Genomic DNA, 22,832 nt, shown 5'->3' on the forward strand with positions numbered 1-22,832 from the left:
ATGGGGACCCACAAAAGACCCTGAATGGCTAAAGCAATGCTGAGACAAAAGAACAAAGCTGGAGGTATCACACCTCTGGATTTCAAACTATACTACAAAACCATAGTAATAAAAACAGTATGATACTGGCACAAAAATAGACACATCGACCAATGGAACAGAATAGAAAGCCTAAAATTAAATCCCAGCATATATGGTCATCTAATATTCAACAAGGGAACCAAGAATACTCAACAGGGAAAGGATAGTCTCTCAACAAATGGGAAAACTGAAGAAACACATGTAGAAAAATGAAATTGGACCCCTATCTCACAACACTCACAAAAATTAACCCAAAATGGATTAAAGAGTTAAATATAAGACCTGATACTATAAAACTAGAAGGAAACATAGGGAAAAAGCCCGTCAATGTTGGTCTTGGCAATAATTTTTTGAGCATGATGCCAAAAGCACAAGCAACAAAAGAAAAAAATTCACAAATGCAACTACATCAAACTCAAAAGCTTCTGTACAGCAAAAGAAACAATCAACGAAATGAAAGGACAACCTACAGAATGGGAGAAAAAACCACGTATCAGATAGGGGCTTAATATCCAAAATATATAAAGAGCTTAGTCAACTCAATAACAGAAAAGCAAACAGTCCAATTAAAAAATGGACAGAAGAACTAAATAGTCATTTCTCTAAAGAAGACATTGAAATGGCCAACAGACACATAAAAAGATGCTCAACATGACTAATCATAAGGGAAATGCAAACAAAAACCACCATGAGATATCATCTCCCATCTGTTAAAATGGCTATCATCAAGAAGACAAGAGACAACAGGTGCTGTCAAGGATGTAGTGAAAAGAGAACCTCTGTATGTTGTTGGTGGGAATGTAAATTGGTCCAACCAGTATGGCAAACAATTTGAAGATTCCTCAAAAAATTAAAAATAGATCTACCATATGATCCAGGTATTCCACTTCTGGGTATATACCCAAAAGAAATGACTACAGGATTTTGACAAGATATATGCACTCCACATTTATTGCAGCATTATTTATAACAGCCAAGATTTGGAAACAACCCAAATGCCCATAAATGGATGAATGGGTAAAAAAGATGTGGTACATATGCACAATGGAATATTATTCAGCCGTAAGAAAGGAAGATACCTTCCCATTTGTGACAACATGGATGGACCTTGAGCACATTATGCTAAGTGAGGTAAGTCAGACAGAAAGACAAGTGCTATATTAGATCATTTATATGTGGAATCTAAAAAAATTAAACCCATAAAAAACAGAGAGTAAATGGTGGTTACCAGAGGAGGGGGGTGGCTAAGAATGATGGTGTTTAAGAGTACAAATGTGTAATGAGTAGTAAATAAGCCATAGAGATCTAATTCATATAATAAATATAGACAATAATATTATATTATAATTATGTAATATAAATATCACTATACTGTCAATCATATTACAATATGTAAATGTATCTATGTAATAAGCTATACACCTTAAGCTTAACAAAATGTTACATGTCAGATTTATTCAATAATAAATAAATGCCATACTAACACATAGTTTACATATAATAAGTATTTTCGAATTAATGAATAAGATATTGACAGACTGGTATTTTTTTCTTCCTGCAATCTACATAGACACCCATCATTATATAATAATGTAGTAATTATCATTATCATTTATTGAAAACATATTATTTACCAGTCTTCCAGTTTCTTTGTGATATGCCAACAAACATACCCATGATACACTATTTTTTTTTTTAAGAGACTTTTTTTTTTTTTAATTTATTTTTTTATTTATTTATGGCTGTGTTGGGTCTTCGTTTCTGTGCGAGGGCTTTCTCTAGTTGTGGCAAGCGGGGGCCACTCTTCATCGCGGTGCGCGGGCCTCTCACTGTCGCGGCCTCTCTTGTTGCGGAGCACAGGCTCCAGACGCACAGGCTCAGTAATTGTGGCTCACGGGCCCAGTTGCTCCGTGGCATGTGGGATCTTCCCAGACCAGGGCTCGAACCCGTGTCCCCTGCATTGGCAGGCAGATTCTCAACCACTGCGCCACCAGGAAAGCCCCCATGATACACTATTATTGAAATTTTACAGAAGAAACTGAATTTTGGATTAAAAAACTTGCTTAAGATAACCCAACCAGTAAGTGGCACAGTTAGAATTTGAGCTAAGGTCTTTCTTCAAAGCAAAAGTGCTGGCCACTATCCTAATATTTTAACTAGGTTAGGCCATAGTTCATGTTATATTAAATGGTCAAATTCCTTAGGGTTTAATGCCTAGATAAGTCTAATATTTCCCTTAAACTTGAAGACACTTTAATGCCATTTGTTAGTTTCTTCAATATTTTACATGTTTTTCAATGTACATTGTACCAAAATTCTATAAATAAATGTTTGTATTGAATACATAAAGGTAATACTTCCTCTTTCACATTGCCTTGGAGAAGCAGCAAATTCACATATTTTGTGGAAGTAGCATCAATCAGTTAACTGTTCAGAATGAAATTCTAAATGTGCTTACCTTTTTTGGAACAGTGATGACATTTGACAGTAAAATTTAACATTGGTAACCGTTCATCAATCCCTAACTTCAGCTTCTTGACTAAAGGGCCTTGTTTTCTGAAATTTTAAGGACCTTGTTTGTTTCAATGTAATTCTTCCTGAAATACACATCGGCACTCACAAGATGGTTTGCTATAGATCTCAAAAGTGCAAATATACCCAGAACCCAGGTCAAGGCTTTTAGAAGTGTAAATTGCTTGTATTTTCTTTTCTGTAAATTGCCTGTGTTTTGCTGCTTTTCAATTGGGTTGTTTAATTTTTTCAAAGTTTCTTTTCTTTCCCTCAAATATAGTGACAACAGCACAGTCTTTGGTTTTCCCGTTTATGGCATTCCTAGTTTATGAAGACATGACAGATCTTAGAAATTTACTGCACGTCTGTCCTGAAATTTGTTTTATCATTCCCATTATAGTTTTACTACCATGTGTATGTGTATGCACTTCTAACGAACATTCCTGAAGTTGTGTGACTTTTGAAACTCTTATAAATGAAAGTTTTCTGTATGTGTTCAAAGACCAAATTGTTTCCTTCTGGCCATATACACAAGTGCCTATTGTACTGCATTCTCACAGTACTCAGTATAGTGAGAAATTTTTGTTTTTTGCTATAGCTGTTGATGTTTTTCCACATCTTCATCTTCATTTATTGTTATTAGGTGATTGGTGCTATTTTATGCCACACAATTTCAATATTATATTTGGAAATGTTTTACGTGCATTTTTCTTCTTGCCCTTTTTTCCTTGCTTTTTCTTCCCTTTTACTTCCCTCCCTTCTCCTGTTCTCATCCTTCCTCTTCCCCTTCGGGGGAAGTGATGGTTAAGAATGCAGCCTTGAGAGCTAGACTACCTAGAATCAAATCTCCGCTCTGACACCCACCAATGTGTGACCTTGGGCATATTGCTACACTTCTCTCTGCCTCAGTATCTTCTGCTGTCAAATGGGCATATTTATTTACTTCATCGAGATGTGAAAGGATTATATGTAAGTTAACTCAGTGGTATGTAAATGCTAGGAACAGTGCTAGCACATAAAGTATTAATTTGTTTAAGATATTATTATTCTTTTCTCTACTTCTTTCAATAGGTTCATTCAGAGATCTGCCTGTCTATTACCCATAATCACCCCAGGACTCAAGTTACTAAGAGCATGGGGGTTCCTGTTGGGTTCTCAGCAACTCTGTCATCCTAAAATGGGGAGAGATGTCCATGCAGTGAAGGGTGCAGTGAGGGAGCTTGCAAATGGCATTCTTCACAGAGATTAAATGTGACAGGTGACATGCTGTCCCCCAGAGGAAGCAGCTCTGGGAAGACAAAGGTTGAGTATTAGGAATAACATCCATTATCTCTCTGGACCCACTGAGAGAGTCATGTGGGACAAAATAGACAAGATGACTGCCTTTTGCATCTTAGAGTTTAGTGGAAAGACCCTCATTAAACAATTACATATGACTGTGTTAAATGTTATGAAGAGCTATGAGGGTGTGTAATGGAAAGGCCTCATGGATTCTGGGGATTCAAGGAAGGCTCCATGGAGGAAAGGACTTTAAGCTGTTGTCTCTCCCACGTGCAGTCTAATAATTTGAGCCAAGAATACAGTTTATACATGTCTCTGCTATTATTTTGTACCTGAAGGGCAAACATACAGCAATAACAAAACTTTCTTTTCTTCTAATTGTCTAGTGTGTCCTCACACAGTTATTTCCAGCTAATTTTATTGCATCATACGGTAATCTTATCATGGTGCCTTCCATTATCTGGTAAAGTGAGTGACTATTCTCTTGTGTAGTTTTTACAGTTTGTTCTTCACTTCTACTACCCTTTATGCAACCTTACTGATCTGTGCGTTTTCTCACCACTACTCTTTTTCACATCTGGGTCACTGACTTGATGCATAATTTTTGTTCCTCTCTCTGCTTTTGTAGATCCTTTTCAGTCAGGCTTTCTAGGTAACTCTCTTTCCTGCTTATCTAGTAGATAATCTGTCTATTTGCTTCTTTAACTATTTGTCACTGACAGTTTAATTGCTAATCCTATTTGCTTTCTCAGCCAACTTCACAGTATTATTTGAAATATTTTTCCCATTCTGTTTTTGTTCTAATTATATAAATTTAATGAAATCTATATATTTAACGTACAACGAAAACAAAAAAATAGCCTAAGAAAACACAATTCTTGAGAGAATTTTTTAAAAAGTAAAAAATAAGTGACTAGCAATTCTTTATTCATTCAGCAAACATAAAGTGCAAAGTGCCAGCCAGCCTTCTAGGAGAGAGATTACTCTGTGGTCTACAGTAATTGCCCTAAGCAACATGACTTTATCAGATGGGGATGGAGAGGGAGAATTGTAATGACGGAAAAAATTAAGATGGAGATCTGTCCTGACTAAACCTTTTCTTCCTGTAAGTCAGTAAAATCTAAAGAGTGAATTTCTTATCTCTTTATAAGGCCTATGGCCCTGGCCCCTGCCTCCTTTAACTGAAATGTATGTTCTAAGAACACTATCTAGAATAGGTAAAATGACGGATTCATTTTACTTAGAGGCAATTCATTTAACTGATGTAGTAAGTGAAATATGCAAGGATTTTAATCTTGCATAATATGTGTAGTGGCATTTAAACAGTAAATTCAAATAATTATGTTTTTAAAATAATGACAAAATAGCACATTGCTTTTTAAATTTCCTTATAAAAACCACTGGTGAATTAATTAGTTGCAAATAGGTGATTATAAAAGTAAAAACAAGTAAAGCTGTTGAAAGCACATGGCCTCTTAGAGAAAGGTTAATTTTTGAAACATAGCTTATAATTTCTGGAATACTTTCTTTAGTATTTTAATTTTATTTAAAATGACATTTGAATTATAATTATCATTTTCAAAGAAATTAAAAATTAAGTTTAACAGGTTGATTTGCTTTAGAATTATATTAGTCACTAATGAAATGCTTAAAAAAATTTCTTTTTAGCGTTGTGGATATATTTCGAAAAAAGGAGAATGATGCAGCAGTTAAAATCCAGAGCTGGTTTCGAGGATGTCAAGTTCGAGCATATATCAGGTATATTGATTTTGTCATGGAACCTCAGATATATCATAAAAATATACTCCTTAGAAAATGTAATTTATTCATGTGGTTCTTATTGCAAATAATTTTTTATTTTACTTGTAATGAAGTTAATAAATTATATGATGTCCTTTAAAGACATAACTCTTTTTGGTCATATTTTCTCACATATAAAGAAACTAAATGATGTTGACCATATCTCTTTTAAAAATTCTCAATGTCATAAATATACTTGATCAGTTTATTTTCTTCAAGTTCCATAGGATGTGACAAATGATTGGACTTGTATTTTTATAGCAATGAATTTATTGACTGGTAAGAAAGAAAAACAAAACAAAACAAAAAGAAGCTATTCCAATCCTCTCCAACGTGTTGGTAAATAAAGGCAAATGACACCAAAATGATGTCATTCTGATTACAAAGAGACTGCAGTTGATCCCTATCTTAACTGTTTCCACTTTTTGTTCAGTGCTCAAATTTCCCTCAGTTTCTCATCAATTCTGAAAAATATTGCCCTGGAAGAATATGACTAATCCATAATAACTCAGATGGTCAGCTAGGGGTTATACTGTATACTTCCTTATATTTACTAGTAGGAGCCAGACATGCAAATAAAAGCATGAAGATGACGATTCTCTTTTGGCCACTATACCAAATAGGAACATGGGAGCAGAGAGTATTTTTTAATTCAGCAGACTAAAATGACTTTAGCTAAGATAGACTGAGTAATATAAGTATGAAAAAGGGAAGTGTTTCTTGACCTCACAAATTATTTCAAAGTACTTATAGCAATTCATATCAATAGTGCCTGGCTTATTTCTTAACATGTCACTATGACCTGTTTTACATAGTCTTTTTAAAAATATATTTCAATATTTCATTGCATTCTTCTTTCTTTTTAATTTTCTTTTGTCTTATTTATTTTTACTGAAGTAATTTACAATATTAGTTTCATATTAATTTAATAGTGATTCAAAATTTTTATAGATTACATTCCATTTATAGTTACAAAACATTGGCTATATTCCCTGTGCTATACAATATATCCTTGTAGCTTATTTATTTTATACAGAGTAGTATCTCTTAATACCCTATCCCTATCTATTTCCTCCCTCTTCCGTCACCCCACTGGTAACTACTAGTTCATTCTCTATATCTGCGAGTCTGTTTCTTTTTTGTTATATTCACTAGTTTGTTTTATTTTTTAGATTCCACATATAAGTGATAACATATAGTATTTGGCTTTCTCTGTCTGACTAATTTCCCCAAGCATAATACCCCATGTTGTTGAAAATGGCAAAATTTCATTCTTTTTTGTAGCTGAGCAGTATTCCATTGTGTGTGTGTGTGTGTATACATACATATATACATATATATATGTGTGTGTGTGTGTGTGTGTGTGTGTATATATATAAAAATATCTTCTTTATCCATTCATCGGTTGATGGACACATAGGTTGCTTCCATATCTTGGTAATTATAAATAATGCTGCTATTGAATATTGGGGTACATGTATCTTTTCAAATTAGTGTTTTTGTTTTCTTTGGATATATATACCCAGGAATGGATTGCTGGATCATATGGTAGTTTTTAGTTTTTTTAGTTAGATCATATTTTTAGGTTTTTTGGGAACCTTCATACTGTCTTTAAAAGTACATGTAAACTCGGCTTTGAATTTGACTTCTTGAATTGTGAAAAGGAATATTCTAAGCAAAAATTGAAGATATATCATTGTTTCAATGAAAGCATACTAATAAGCATATTTTTCACCCAGGTACTTACACAGGGTAGCAACAATTATTCAGAAACAATGGAGAGGTTACTTAGGCAGACAACATTATCAACTAATTGTGAAGGTAAATATAAAATTTATATATGTTAGCACTTGAATTATTCAATTTGTTGTAACTATTTCACTTTAGTCACATTTACATGTAGTTTTGAAGTTATTGATAATATTTATATGAGAACAAAATGGGGTTTAATTTTTAGAACGAGAATTCTTCTCAGAAGCCTTTGCTGATTTTTCCATGGAGAATTGATGACTCATTTCTTTATACCCAAACTATACTAGATATTTTATTTTTGTTAAAGTACCGTTCACAGCATATGCATTTGTATGTATTATTTGTTGAAGAGTCTCTATTTTCTAGACGGTGAGCTCTTTCAGAGTAAGCACTGTAGCTTGTTCACCTTTGGTCCACCAACATTTAGACCAATCCCTGGCCCATTGCACTGTCAATAAACATTGGTTGAAGTGCCCCAAATTAATTCTACAAAATAAAAATGTAAGATAATTTCTCTCTGTGCTACTTATCATGTCCTATAATTGACTCTTGGGGTTTTTTGAAGATTGCCTTAATAAATACAGCACAACACAATCATCTATATCCACTGATAGACTTGCAGAAGTATGAGATAACATGCCAACTTATACTTCAGTTTAATGATTTCAGAAATAAAAAAATAATTTTTTGATACAAAATGAGGAGGTTTATAATCATTTGCCTACTTCACAAGTTTTCTGATTTGTTACTATTTTCTACTATAATAGTTTAAATTTGTTCTTCATTTATTCTTTATTAGAGGCATCTAAGTGAAATTAAAAGATATAGAGAGGGAAAAGAAAAAAAAATAAGTAGACAGCTAAATGATAAGAGTTCACCTTTGGCAAGAAAAGTTTAAAACATGTTAATAAAATACAGGGACTGCTTGGAGGAAGAGCCTAATACTTTAGATTTAATGAAATAAAGTATTTTTTAAAAAATGCTGGCACGAACTTTTTACAAGTATTGGATCTCTCTTACAGTTGGGTTTAAAATCACTGTGATGCTCTTATAAAGCAGATCTGATGTCCCTACAGGGGAACCCATTTTAGTGATAACTTCTCTAAATAACATGATTCTCTCAAGTTAAGCTCCTATTTTAATACTATACGTTCCCACTTAATTAGTATGTCACTTAAGATTTTAAAAATCCACCAAAACCAAAGAAAAGTTTATTCTTTTAATTTAACTGGCTGAATAGCCCACTTACATGTCTGCAACAAACTTAAAGTATCTTTCATTAATTTTGTTAATTGTTAGCATGGGTTTTCTTGTCTAGAACACTAATCTCTTGCATCACTGACATTTCAGACTACTTAAAAAGTAATTTTTAAGTTTTGAAATAATTTCAGATTTACAGAAAAGTTGCAAAAATAGTACAAAGAATTCCCCTATATTCTTTACGCAGATTTCTTCACTAAAGTGAACAAATTTACTTTATCATTTTCTTTTACCCCTCTATACATATTTTTGGTCTTTTTTCTATGGTTATTTTGAATCATTTGAGACAAAGTTGCAGAAGTGGTGCCCCTTTCCTCTCAATTCATCAGTGGATATTTTCTATATAACCATATTAAAATGATCAGAATCAGGAAACTGACATCTGTACAATACTATTATCTAATCTTTAGACTCTATTCACATTTCACTGATTTTCCCAATAATGTCATTTATAGCAAAAACATCTTTTCCAGGGTAAAACCCAGGATTTCACGTTGTACCTAGCTGTTGTTTTTCTTTAGTCACCTTTAATATGTTTGGTCTGTCTTTGCTTTTCATGACCTTGATATTTTTGAAGAATATAGGCTATTTTTCAGATTATTCCTCAGTTTTGGTTTGGTTATGTTTCTTCATTGTTAGATTGAGGTTATGCCTTTTTTCTAGAAATACATCTCAATACATCATGTTAGGAACCATATAATGTCAGTTTGTTGCATGGCAGTTAATGCTAAATTTGATAATTTAACACACTTACACTGTAGACTTGCTATTTTTATCTTGCGAGGCAATGTTTTAAGACTGGGTATATATCTTCTTCCTCATCAAAAATTTTTACCCTAGGTTTAGCATCTAATGATGGATCTTACCAGAATCAATTATTATTATATTTGTCAAATAGTGATTTTCTAATTTTGTCATTTCCTCTAAGTTTATACTTGTTAGCATTTTAGCATAAGAAAGGACCTTTTTTCCTCTTTCTTTCTTCCTTCCTTTCTTTCCTCCTTCCTTTCTCTTTCTTTCTTTCTTTCTTTCTTTCTTTCTTTCTTTCTTTCTTTCTTTCTTTCATTCATCAGTTTTAACTCATGAATTCCTATTTTATTTAATGGGTTATAATAAATTATCACTAATTGATCTGGTGCTAAAATTTTCCTAGATTTGGCCAGTAGGAGCTCCTTCAAGTCAGTTTTTAATAGAATCAGATTACTTAAACAGGATGATCAAAAAATTAAGTTGTTTTCTATGGAGTAATGAGCATTTTTAGCCCTATTGTTTATTATTATTCATTAGTGGTTGGAGATCTATATCTTTGTGTAGACAGGACAGGAGAGTATACTTATGTATATGTCATTCCATGAACACTATGACTTAACTTTCATTGCTGCTATTTCTGCTCACAAGCCACCATTCAGATGGTTATGAATTGACACCTCCTTTTAATCAGACATATAAAAGTGTATACATTTCAGTGACTATTGTCAAAATATTCAACTTGGGAATCTATATTTGTTCTAACGGTGTTGGAGTTGCTGAAAAAACATCTTTAAAAGTTCAAGTAATGAGCCACCCAAGAAAATTGTTTGTTACTTTAGTGTCTCAACTAGGTTTGATCAAAAAGAGTATTGCTCAGCATTGTCGCCAAGTTATTCTCCGGATTTGCATCTAATTATCTTTGGGCTCTTGAAAACAATTAAAAATGGAGATCTTCCTCAGTTAGATTGGTTCTTGATGGTTTTTAAATCTATTAATCTGTAAGGTATTTCAGAACAGGTCCGTTTTATTTATTTATCTGTTTTTGCCATTGAATGCACATAAGGATTCAATAACATAATCTGATCTCAGTACCTAATTATTGAATGAGATTAAAATAGCTGACATTTACTGGTTGACTAGTGAAAGTGAAATATTGTACTAAGCATTTTGTATACTTAATGTATATACCAACTAAAGTCTTATACCAGTCCTGTGAATACTATCACCATTTAATAGATGAGGAATTTTAGGCTCAGAGATAGTTACTTCCCCAAGGATACACTGTTAGTGATAAGTGGAGAAAAGTCCAAACCCAATTGGGTTTGATTCCAAAACCCTTATATATAGGTTTGATAGGCAGTTCAATCTCAGTCATTATTGGAGATTTCCCTTCTCTGGTTTATACAGAAGTCCTGTGAGACTTAAGTAGTGCCAACATAGCAGAGATTCTTACCTTTGTCGAGTCTTCATTCATAAGATGTCTATTGTCCGAGATCGTGTGTTTGATTCTTCAGGATTCATCCTTGGAGGACTCCATGGCTACTGGGCCACATAAAGGGAAAGGGAATTTTTGCCAAAGCTGATATCGTCCCTAGTGCTTAGAATCCTGTCTCTTCCACAGCTGCCACCAAGTTTATCCCTAGAGTTTTAGCCACCTCCCAGGAGCAATAAAAATGCCCAGTGTCGTATTTTCTTATTACAAAAGCTAACACCCCGCTCTTTCCCAGGCATGTGGAATATTTACTCCGTTTTTTCTCTTTTTCTGCTCACACCTCTCCTCTTATCATCCCCGCACACCCTCAGTGTAATTTCTCAGAGCTCAGATTTTAGGGCAGCAAAGCCAGGGATGGACAGTCACATATAAATGGACTGAAGCAAAAATGCATAAAAGGACCCGCTACTTTCGTGGGTTGGGGATTGGGCCATGAGTTAAGGATAGTGTTTGAATCTACATTAATTGTCCTGTCACACACATAGTCCTATAGTAATTGTTTAAACCACCATTTCCAAATTTATTCTGCATAAATTTTTGTTTTTGCCTAACAGCTATATATCAATACAATAATAATAAAAATGCCATATAGTATATATTAGGCTACAAAATGAATGGTATAGTTAGCAATTTTAAAACTTTAGTAACAGTTGCTGTTACTAAAATTTAGCAAAATTTTTAGCCCTGTATGTAAAGTAAGTACAAACAGTGCAGCTATTTTGGAAGCTGAAGAAATAGAACTGCTTGGTCTCTTTCCCTGTGGCCTCTGTTGTCATCTGAGCCACCAGAGCATGATCTGAAAGCCACTGATTTTAATTTGCTTGTCTGGGGAAGGATCACAAAAAACTGATGATATTAAGTGCCAGGGGGGAAGAGAACTTGAGGAATAAGCGTAGGAAGTAGACTTTTTACTGTAAATTCTTTGGTAGCTTTTGAATTTTAAACACTGTGAATATATTATCTGTTAAATAAATCAATTAAAAAGGAAAGTCAATTTAAAAGGTACTCCCCCCACCAAACACACACAGGCAAGTAATAAGCGCTCAGGTGAGAAGTTAATGCTATCTCCAAAAGTCAAAGAGGTGAGACTTGCACTGAACCTCGGGGCATCAGTAGACTGTAGCCTGGGGAGAGGGAAGGACATTTCGGTTAGGAACAGCGTGAATGAAGGTCTGAAACTGGGAATGAGCATGGTGTAACAGGAAATGGTGAGGATGTTGATCTAGATGGCTCAGAGTATTTGAGGAGTAGCGGCCGGTTGGTAAGGAGCTGAATGTGACTTTAATAAAATAACTTCCTACATTTTTAAAGGACTTTCTTGTTTAAACACATGTTTTACATTCATTGTTTCATATTTTCCAGTAACAGTCTGTCAAGTAGAACGTGCAGGTGTTTTATCTTCATTTTATAGGTGGAGACATGGAGGCTCAGGGTGATTAGATGATGGGCCTAAGGTTCTCAGTTCCTGATCCCTGCAGATCCATATGCTAAGTACCTACTAAAAGTCTTCTCTAGAGGTCCCTCAGTTACCCCCAATCTGTTCCTCCTTCTATATTCCTTTATTCAGGTAAATGGTACAACCATTCAGCTGGAAATCCACAGTCATCCTTGACTCCCCAGCACCTTCTTTTCCCCACCCTCTCTCTCTTATCAGTCATCAAATACTTTGCATTGTCCCTCAGAAAATCTCTTGATTCCAACCTAAACTTGATAATTTCACTCCCATGCCCACAGTCCTCACTGTAGCATACAGCACAAAATTCATACTCTTCAACATGACATGTCACGTTTTCATAGTCTCATGATTGCTTATCTAACCTCACTTCTTGCTAAACCTGTATAAACATACTCTGGACACGTTAAACCACTTTCCATGATACACCAAGATACGTCATGCCCTACAGGTTTTTTGCAAATGCTGTTTACTCTGCCTGGAATGCCCTTCTTCACTCTGACCTGCCTCCCATTGGTCTGAATCCCTATTCATCCTTCAAGACTTTACTTACGGATTAACCTTCCGGATCTCCTGAGGCTGAGTATAGAATGGTAGGAGACTGCAGATACTAGGTGTGCCTTCCTCATGCTTTACTCCTGTAGATGTTTGTGTCACTGTGACCCATTTGTTTATTTACATCTCTTATTTGACTGGGAGCTCCTGAGATGCAATGACTATTCTATTTATTATATCTCAAACGATCACAGTAAATGTCACATCGAAAGCCTGTAGAATTTTTTGCTAACTGGATAAATTAATAACTCACCGGGATATAAGTTGGAAGGCTTCGCTATGGTCAACCTAGCTGGTCATTGGTATCCACGTGTGCCAAAAATTCTTCCCTACCCGCCTCCTCATAAAAGAATGATTCCTCCCCATCTCATTGATTTTGGGCTAAGCCATGTGTTGTGAGCCATAGCCACAGGGATGTGAGTAAGAAATAAACTTTTTGTTTTATAAGCTAGTAAGATAGCTGCATTTTTATCTCAGCAAAGCTGATTAATGGTTGTAATGACAACAAAAGCATGGATGTTGATAAGAAAACATTCTAAATGGGACACTCAGAGAAGCTTTTACAAAAAGGTGTTCTGAGATTTTGAGTTTGTGATGATGTTAGGACACCTCCATGTGGTGGTGTCTTGTAAGGCGATTTTGCTATCTCTCGGAAGAGTGTCTGGCACATTATAATTAGCACTGAACAAAAGCTTATTAAAGCGGACTTTTAGGTGAAGAGTCAGAGCTGGAGATAAAGGTTTTAGAGCCATCATTATAAGATGGCAGGATTTTCTACCTGATGGAAAAGTATCTGAACAGTAGAGCAGAGGGCCAAGGATTGAGGCTTGTGGAATGCATTAGTAGGATTTAGGCAGAGGAAGGGAGTTATCGGTAGATAACAGAAAAACAGAGACACAATATCACAGGAAGCAGAGGAGAAAACTGTTAGAAAACTTGGAGTTATCAACAGTCTCACGTGTGGCAAAGGTCAAACAAAGTGAACTGTGGAAAGTCAGAAGCCCTAGGATCTCTTTAGATAAGTTCTGTATTTTAGACAGCCTCCCTCAAAATTCTACTATACAAGAATATTTCTATCCAGCTTTTAAATAATTCTCACAGCAACACCAGTCAACTTATCCAGTCCTATAGTGTTATGCGTTCTTCACTATGGTGCCCTCACTAACCCACGATAACAGAGCCATTCCAGTTTTCTTTTCTGATTTGATTATTTTTTGCTTCCTGGATGACTATTGTTTTTGTTTATTTTAATTTTCAATGTCCATTCAGGTCTTCCTGCTGACTTTCATGCTGACGTATCTGGCGACATAACCCAAATTTGTCCGTCGTAGGGACCGAGGACTGTTGATTCACAACCTCAAAAACCTTTCCCTGTTAGTGAGGATGTGCTCTGATTCTTCTTTTTTATTAACAATGGATTTCTAGTCACCTGGTGTGTGTGTTCAGTGCACGTGCATCCCAGACCTCCTGAATTCCTGCTATGATTTTACTACAACCTGCGCTTCCCACTGGATACTCAAATGGTCCTACTATTTTGGTCCCCTTCTTGTTTTCAACTGTATAATGTTCTTTATAGCTTGTCCTTACCACTTTTTGCTTTATTTCATAAATGGTGAAGTGAAAATAGTTATTTCTGTAGGCGATAGTACCAGAAAAATGTTCAAATATTTCATCTGCCTCTTTCGGAAAACTAACACTTTGAGCGTTACCTGAGTGAATTCATCAATATAACCTAATAGGACAGCTGTATGCATCTTGTTATCCTTTTCAATTTCCCCATTATATAGTTTATATGATGTTTAATATCAAGTACACTATTTTTAGTCACCACACTCTGAGAGCAGCTACCCTGATATACGTGATTAATTCTATATGCATTATTGTGAAATAAATATATATAACTGTAGTTCTAAACAGCTCAATGTTATGTTTTTAAATTGAGATCATTCGGTGAATAACATATATATGGCACCACATTAACAGAACTTGGTTAAAACTTTTTGTTAAAGTATATTAATAGCCTCTGGTAGAACTGATTAATTTATAAAGATAATTCTCATTAAAAATAGATTATTCTTCAAATTATAAAAATAATTTAATTTATTGCTGAAAAGGCTCACAATACTTATATACTACTTATCATTTTACTGCTCTTCTCACAAAGTTTTCATATTTGATTAGTATTTGAAAGAGTAACAATGGAAAGAAATTCTATTAACTTTAAATGGAACAAAGGATATCATCTGCTATCAAATCCCATTTTGCGTTGTCATGATAAATACCAGCAGGTTTGTTTTTGAATGAATAGTAAAAATACATAAAATTTCAGTCATTATTTTTAAAACTGATGAGATTGACACGGTTGCTTGTACGGACATTTTTATTTCTCTTCATTAGATAAATGAATGTTCCTTCTATAGCCCAACTCTCTTTATAAATCTCTTTATAAGGCTTCCAAATCAATTATATGTTAATGAGGCAACATTTATCACTCTTTAGTGTTAGAGCAGAAAACTGAAACATAATCTATTTTTTCCCCTCAGGATCTGGCATTTTAAATAAATACCAAAGGCTGGATAACTTAAGACTCTGACTTTGCTAATATAAATTTAAAACTTTACTAACATATTTTCATTATAATAATATGATTTAGATTTAGTTTACCTGCTTTTAAAGATTACATTAATAATAACAGTGAAAAATAATATAATTGGCTTTTAATTTTTTGCGTGTGTGGAAGACGGAAGGTTATTTTAACAATCGGCTGTTGATAACGACCAGATTGGTATCAGTTGCCAGCGAACAAGGCAAAGCATATGCACAAAATACTCATGATTATTTGATAATAAATCATTTTAATGATCATACTCAAAATTATGAAATGAGGATGGCACTGAAGTGGAAAATAACAAAGGCACAGGCTCCCCAGATCTGTTATCCATATGTGCATGGCTTCTAAAGTTTCCAGAGTCATCACTTTAATGCAAATATTTCCTCTGTATTGCCCAGTCTAGCAAATAAAGCCAGTTGATCTGGTCAAGTTCATATAGATGTGTTACTCAAATTTATTATAAATATGTATTACTTTAAATGTTCTGTTTTTGAAAATGATTGACTGTTTGAAACTCCGGTTTTCTTGGTTTCCAACCTAAATGCTCAACAAAATGGAAAGATTAGTTAATTTATGATATGTTCATTAGCAAAATATCAATGTAGCCATTGTATATGAACATATGTGAAGAAGGAACTTGAAACTGAGGAGAAGGACATACCTGTACTAGATCTGTCTACTAGGTGGAAAAGCCTTTAATAGAAATTAAGCCATCAGGGATTTAAGGAGAAGAATTTGCAATCCGAGTTTAAGACTTAAGAGGAGAAACATTTGTAGTTCACAGGATCTGGAACATGGTAATGGGAAGTGGATGTCATTGCGACTGGGAAAGGCAGGCAATAATGAGAGCAGGTAATTGAGTGTGTTGTATATGTGAATTTGAAAAGCCTCAAGATATGGCAGGAGTTGTGGTGAAGAATAAGACCTTTAGCTTGGTGTCAAAACATTTAGAGCGTATTATTGGAGTAGGTCGGGGAGGCGAGGAGGGGAAAGGAGAGGTACCTAGAGACCTGAGGACCGGTGACAACCAAAAAGGGAGAGAGAGTGATAAATGTGAGAAGTTTGCGAGTAAACAGTGAGGTTTTTTGTTCTTTGGGTTTTTGTCGTGGTAGTTGTTGTTGCTTCTAAAGGAGTACTTCCTACTGGTTTGAAATGGTTTGAAAGTATCCACTGGAGCCGAGAGAATGCCAGCAGTTTCTTCCAGTTGCTGGTGCTTAGACTGGGGGAGCAAAGGTGGTTTCTCCTATAAATGTTTGTGAGAACAGCAGGAGACAGAGGATTTGGACAGCTAGAAAAGGATGATAAGACATTTTAGGCAAGGGGAGTAGTAGGACGTGAAGAAGAAAAGATAATAATTTGATCAGATTGAGGTTTAAAGGAGTGGCGTGGTGGGAGATAATCGGAGAACAAAATTGGGACCTGGTGCGGTGAGCTTTGAATATCACTTGACCTCTAAGAGAGTGGTTCTAACCTATCCCCACCCCCGCCCCTGCACTGTAGTTCATCTGGTAGAAAAAACGGAAACTCAAACATGAGACATGCTCCCATTGATATCATGGTCCAATCCCATTGAATAGCAGCCCTGTCCAAAAGGTCCACATGGATACTGACCACTCAGAAAATCGATTTTAAAAGGAATACAACTTCCAGAAAAAATTTCAGAAGCCTTCTGAAAATTGAGCTAGGTGACATGACAAGGGCCATATGGCGAACAAGTGGTTTATTTAGTGTTCAAATGCTGTTTTTCATCCCAGGAATTCTTCCTACTCTATCTGTTGTAAATGCAACATATCAATTCTGTTTATCTTTCTCTCCCTGTTTTCTTTCTACCCCTCCCTCTCTTTTCCCCTTCCTTCATTTAGTCAACAAATAGTTGGGAAACATCTATAATTGAGCATCATGTTTTCATTACATTGAAATTTATCATCTTTTATGCTTGATTTTCACCCCAGATCTTCAGTCTTCCTCTTTAAAATAGACTTGGTACCTTAATGATAAAATAGGAAATTAATATATATTAAGGAAAATTTTAGGATTTTTCTCTGCTGATGAATTACTATAGTCTGTCATTCTTGGATATGTTATCAATATTTAGTAGCTGTGATATATTTGCTTATCCAACTCCATGGAATGGAAAAAAAAAAACTTTTAGGACAGAATCCTGGAAAATAATATTAAGAACAAGGGTTTTTGTATGAATTATAATTTAACTACTCATGTAACCAAAAGAACAAATATTAGTATAACAAATAATCATCACTGCTCAGAATAGAAATATAGAGACTTAGACAGTATTTTACAAAATTTCAAAGTGTCCAATGTGTCTCATAGGTAGCTTATGGAAATGCATGATTCACATTCACAAATGATTTTTTAGTGTTTTTTAAAATTGTGGTAAAATACATATAGCATAAAATTGATCATTTTGACTATTTTTAACTGTACTGTTCAGTGACATTAAGTACATTCACATTGTTTTGCAAGTATCACCACTAACAACCTCCAAAACTTTTCCATCATCTTAAAGGGAAACTCTATACCCACTAAACACTAGCTCCTCCTCTTCCCCCAGTGCCTGGTAACTACTATTCTACTTTTTGTCTCTGTGAATTTGACCAATCCAGGTACCTCATATAAGTGGATCATACAATGTTTTCGTGGTACTTTCAGGTCTGGGCTATAGAATTGAGAATCAATGTAACATCCATCTGTGCTTCACATGAGAATGATAACCTGGAATAAAGTGCTTTCCCACCTTTGAACTATAAAATTCAAAATTCTTAGGCTCAAACCTATATCTCTTCCTTGTTCAGAATAAAATTTAACCTCTTATACCTTTTGGAATTTTACTTATAGTTAAATTACATACTTTTAGCCGCAAAATGTGTAACAGTGATGATCCCTTTCCTAATGACCATCAGCTATGTCCCAAGCACCTTAAATACCTTATCTCATTTTATTCTTCACAAGAACTCCACGGAGTATGTGATGTCCCGTTTTGTAAGGCTAGACGTCAAGACTGGGTGACTTCAAGTAACTTGTTCAAGCCGCACAGCTGGTAAGAGCAACGTCAGGACCTGAACTCAGGTCTGTGGCTTGAAAGCTCGCTAATGCTCACTGCTGCTGACTGAACAGCAATATGAAAAAAGATAAGAAACAATATCTTTTTCTGAACCCAACTTTCTCAAATATATGATTTCCAATATGTTTCTTCTGTGTAAAAATATTTAATGGTTATATTTGCCTTGAAGAAGTACTCTAAGTAAATATTTTAAGTTGACCTCAAACACCAAGAATTATGCCTTGCTTGCCATAACGAAGAAAGAGAATTTAAAATGAAGTAACATCATTGTGTTCATTTGTAAATAACATATTGCAGCCAACTGTTTCCTAACTGCTCAGACTGTTGATAACTAATCCAGCCCTGCTGCTCTCCACAGACAATTTGCTTTGGATCAGATCAGGCAATTCAAACAATACTAATTACAGTGAAACCCTTTTGTATGAATTCCTGTTTGTTGCAGGGAAGAAAACCCCTATATAAAAGGCTAAGGCACTTATCTCTGATTTTTGCTGAAACATAACACCTATTACCTAAGTTCAAGTTTATATTAGTCTGGTGAGTTTTGACTGAATAAAATGGATAAAGTTCTATTTTGTGTGGAAAAAATATGTATTTCAATGTTTATTGTACTGTCATGAATTATGTTAATTGTATCTTTTTAATTGAAAGAGCAGATGTGTAAGTTTTATTTAAAGCAATATTTTCATTGAAATAAGCTATGTTGCTAAATGATTATTTACTGTCACAGAGATTCGTGCATTAAAAGACAAATGTGTCTCTACTAGAAAGAAACCAAGTCTTTAGGAAGTCTTCATTATGTCAGGGGATTTGCTGTAACATGATATCATTGTATTTATGATTTTATGGTGTTAAAATGAATATTAAGTGAAACAAAATTCCCAAGGATTACTCAGGAGGCAGCTAAGTACATAACATTTTGTACAGATGGTTGGAAGGCACAATTTTGCTCCATCTCTGCATCCATATCCTTGAACGATTTCGACTGAAGACAGCATTTCTTTGAATTTTTCATTAAACCAGACGTCTTGAAATATGAATTCCTTTTATGTTTCTGTGAGTTTTGGCTAAAAGAACCCCAGTGAATAAATCATACAATACTACGTGTCACCAGCACTTGTGAATATTTCTGCTTTGTTATTCTATTCTCAGTAGAGCACCATTGATTATCAAACTCAGCGGAGAGCATTTTATGATCATATATCTCCATTAGCTCCTAGTTTGACTACCATAGATTTTTCTGGTTAAGCCTGCATTATGTATTAGGAAGCCTATCTCTTCAATACAAAGTATGATTTCATTTTTCTAAGCATAGAACTCTTATTATGTATTATGTATAAAGATTCTTATCTTTTATATGTAAAAATAGGCTGCACTGTCTTTGTGTGAAACTAAAATATATGCCATCTTTTTTTTTTCTCGATTCACAGTTAGCATATTACACTATGAAGATGAATCTCTACAATGCAATGGCTGTCAGGGTAAATATTTCTTCACTTGTTAAACAAATGAAAAGTCAATTGTGCCCTGAATTCACTTTTAATAAAATGAGCAAACCAGAATAATGCAAATTTGATTGATATGCTAATGGTAAAGAGAGAAAAGAGTACATAGTTAAAAAGTTAGCTGTACTAAATAGTCTTGGCAGTATTAAAAATTAGAGTAAAATGTAAAACATGTAATTATCAATGCTTATGTTTTAGAATGTTAAATATCTCTGAGCCATGACTAGAGAAAGACTGTAAATATTAATGAAGCAATGTATTAGTTTCCATATGTCATATAAAATATTGTGATAAATAGATGAGCATGGCTCTGGAATATAAGATTCCTGCCCAATACAAATCAATTAGAAATTATTCATATGATTTCACAGTAATAAAGTCAGTTTCCAGCTTAGAAGTTTTATTTCTATCATTTCTGTGTTCACTTTTATGTGTTATTTGCCTAATAGGAAGCTGAATTTAGCGATTATGAGGCTTCCTTGGTTTCTGCTGAGATTTGGGGAAGAGCCACGACAAAAGTATAATTTCTTTTGTATCAGACAATATGATTTTAGCTTAATTGTGAAGCTATTATAAATGGGGAAATTACTTAAGTGAATTTCATTAATGTCCTTAAAACCTATGTTTTAATGTTACCCTATTATATTCTCTCTCATTAATCTATTAATTCTTGCTTCTGCTAATAACGGATTTTATTTTGGGTGAAGAAAGATAGTAAAATACCTTCTGAAAGTCCTGTGTTGAACTAAGGCAAGTTGAATTAACATTATTTTGCTGACTTACACTGCTTTGGTAAGGGACTTTCCTATGCAGATGTGAGTGTGTTGGAGCCCAGCCCAGGGCAGATCTCTAGTATCTGTCTACCTCTCGGTGGTTCTGTAGTGTAAGGGAAAAAAAGAAGAGGAAGAAGTAGATCTTTTTTGCTTCTTTTCCAGAGGCAGATACTCCAGATGCACTGGGCTATATTTACCTTTCTTAGAAATCCAGTAATATAAGAAAATAATGTGGCTTTCATCTTTTAACGGGAATGCTTGAGTCTGGGAATTTAGGAGATTCTGATTCTCTGTACAGCTCTGCCAAAGACTTAACCTCTGAGCCTAAAACAGTGTTAGATTTTTTTCTTTTCTGCATGCCCTTTGTCAGATACGTCTGCAAAGTAAAAAGCAATAGATGACGGAGGACCTAAAGCAGTTGATGGCGGGAGGCTTAGACGTCCCCATAGATCACCATAGGTCACCAAGGGAGACAGAGGCACAGGAGTCAGGGTTAGAAAAATGCATTCTCTTGTTTATTATTTAGCCCCAAATTTTGTATTGAATTCTGATCTGGCTTGAATCATTAAGATTCCTTTTACCTTGACGGGGTATATCTAAGAAACTCATATCAAACCAAGCCACTCAGAAGGCAGTGTTTTTGACTTATTCTAACATCATACTAAAATCTACATTTCCTAACGTTACTGAACCAAACTTGGGTCCGCTCGCCCATACACAGTAAAGCCAATCTACTGACACCGGGTTGTGGTGAAGGAAAGTGGAGCATTTATTGCAGGCACCAAGCAACGGTTCCCGGTAGCTAGTGCTTAAAAGGCCGGAACTCCCTGAAGGCTTTCAGGGAAAGCTTTTTAAAGACAGAGTGAGGGAGGGGGGTTGTGGGGTGTGTGATCAGCTCGTAAACATTCTTCCGATTGGTTGGTGGTGAGGTCATCAGGAGTCGACATCATCGCCCTGCTGGTTCCAACTGGCCTGGGGTCTCCGTGCTTGCGGGCAACATACAGTTAACTTCTTCTGTTTGGTGGGGGGTTCAGTATCTGCAAAACAGCTCAAAGCATATGGCTCAGAATATTATCTATAGTCCTTGAGGAGGAACTAAAGGTCCTTAACTTTGTTTAATGGCTAAACTATTATTATTTTGTCTTGCTTGACTGTTTTCCTTTCTTTCTGCATTTTCTCCTTTCTCTGATTAAATTTACTCTTTGGAACTTGGGGAAGGCCTAGGAGGCTAAAGCTTCTCTACAGACAAGAGGCAGATGGAGGACGCGGGGTGTGGGTCAGTTCTGGGAAGGCCCCATAGGGTCCTGCTCGGTCACACCTAATAGTATTGCCCAGGGTTACCTCATCTTTGCTTAACATCAGCAGACAATGTTGAACTCTCCCTAAGTCCTGTGATCCTAGAAAACAGAAAAGTTTAAACCCCTCCCCCCCAACTCTTTTGTGTTTTGGAAACAGCTTACTGCAAAAAAATCCACCCTTCCCCATATGACTTAGCTGTGGATGGTCCCTTGTTTACCTATGACAAGGCCAGACACAGTCCCCCAAATTCCCATTTTTTTAACCTCACAAATGATTAGCTGAACTGCTTGTCTCCATCGATCAACTGGAAAAAACATGTTTATTAACCAAACTATGCTTAAGGTTCTCTCCTTCGCCTAGGTCCCTGAACTTTAGCCAGCATACGGCATCTCCTTAGTACCTCCTCTTGAGAATGGGCTTCAGGGTAAAGCATTCTCAGATCTCCTATATGATTATGCCACCCTTTTATCCCACTTCCCCACATCAGGTTCTTTCCAGCCTTGTTCACACCTTCCTATTAAAGGAAAACTCTTTTTGCCTAAGTTTCGCCATGTTTGCAAATCTTATGGTCAAAGATTCTCCTCATCGCAATAGTCCACCTCTACCCCTGCAGGAGTCACTCACCCC

The 22,832-nt window shown here is 35.2% G+C and overlaps 1 protein-coding gene across 2 annotated transcripts in view; it reads left to right on the forward strand.

Moving 5' to 3' along the window:
• The window catches only part of SPATA17 (spermatogenesis associated 17), a 204,505-nt gene that overhangs the window by 25,622 nt on the left and 156,051 nt on the right, over window positions 1-22,832 (forward strand). The window contains exons 2-4 of one of the 2 annotated variants that reach the window (XM_061185311.1): window positions 5,542-5,631; window positions 7,413-7,494; window positions 20,059-20,109. In XM_061185311.1, coding sequence (XP_061041294.1) covers window positions 5,542-5,631; window positions 7,413-7,494; window positions 20,059-20,109 — 223 coding nt within the window. Of the gene's footprint in view, window positions 1-5,541; window positions 5,632-7,412; window positions 7,495-20,058; window positions 20,110-22,832 lie in introns of those variants that run through there. The other variant, XM_061185313.1, reaches the window with a different exon arrangement.

The sequence above is a fragment of the Eubalaena glacialis genome, chromosome 3, assembly GCF_028564815.1.
Source record: "Eubalaena glacialis isolate mEubGla1 chromosome 3, mEubGla1.1.hap2.+ XY, whole genome shotgun sequence".
Lineage (NCBI taxonomy): Eukaryota > Metazoa > Chordata > Mammalia > Artiodactyla > Balaenidae > Eubalaena > Eubalaena glacialis.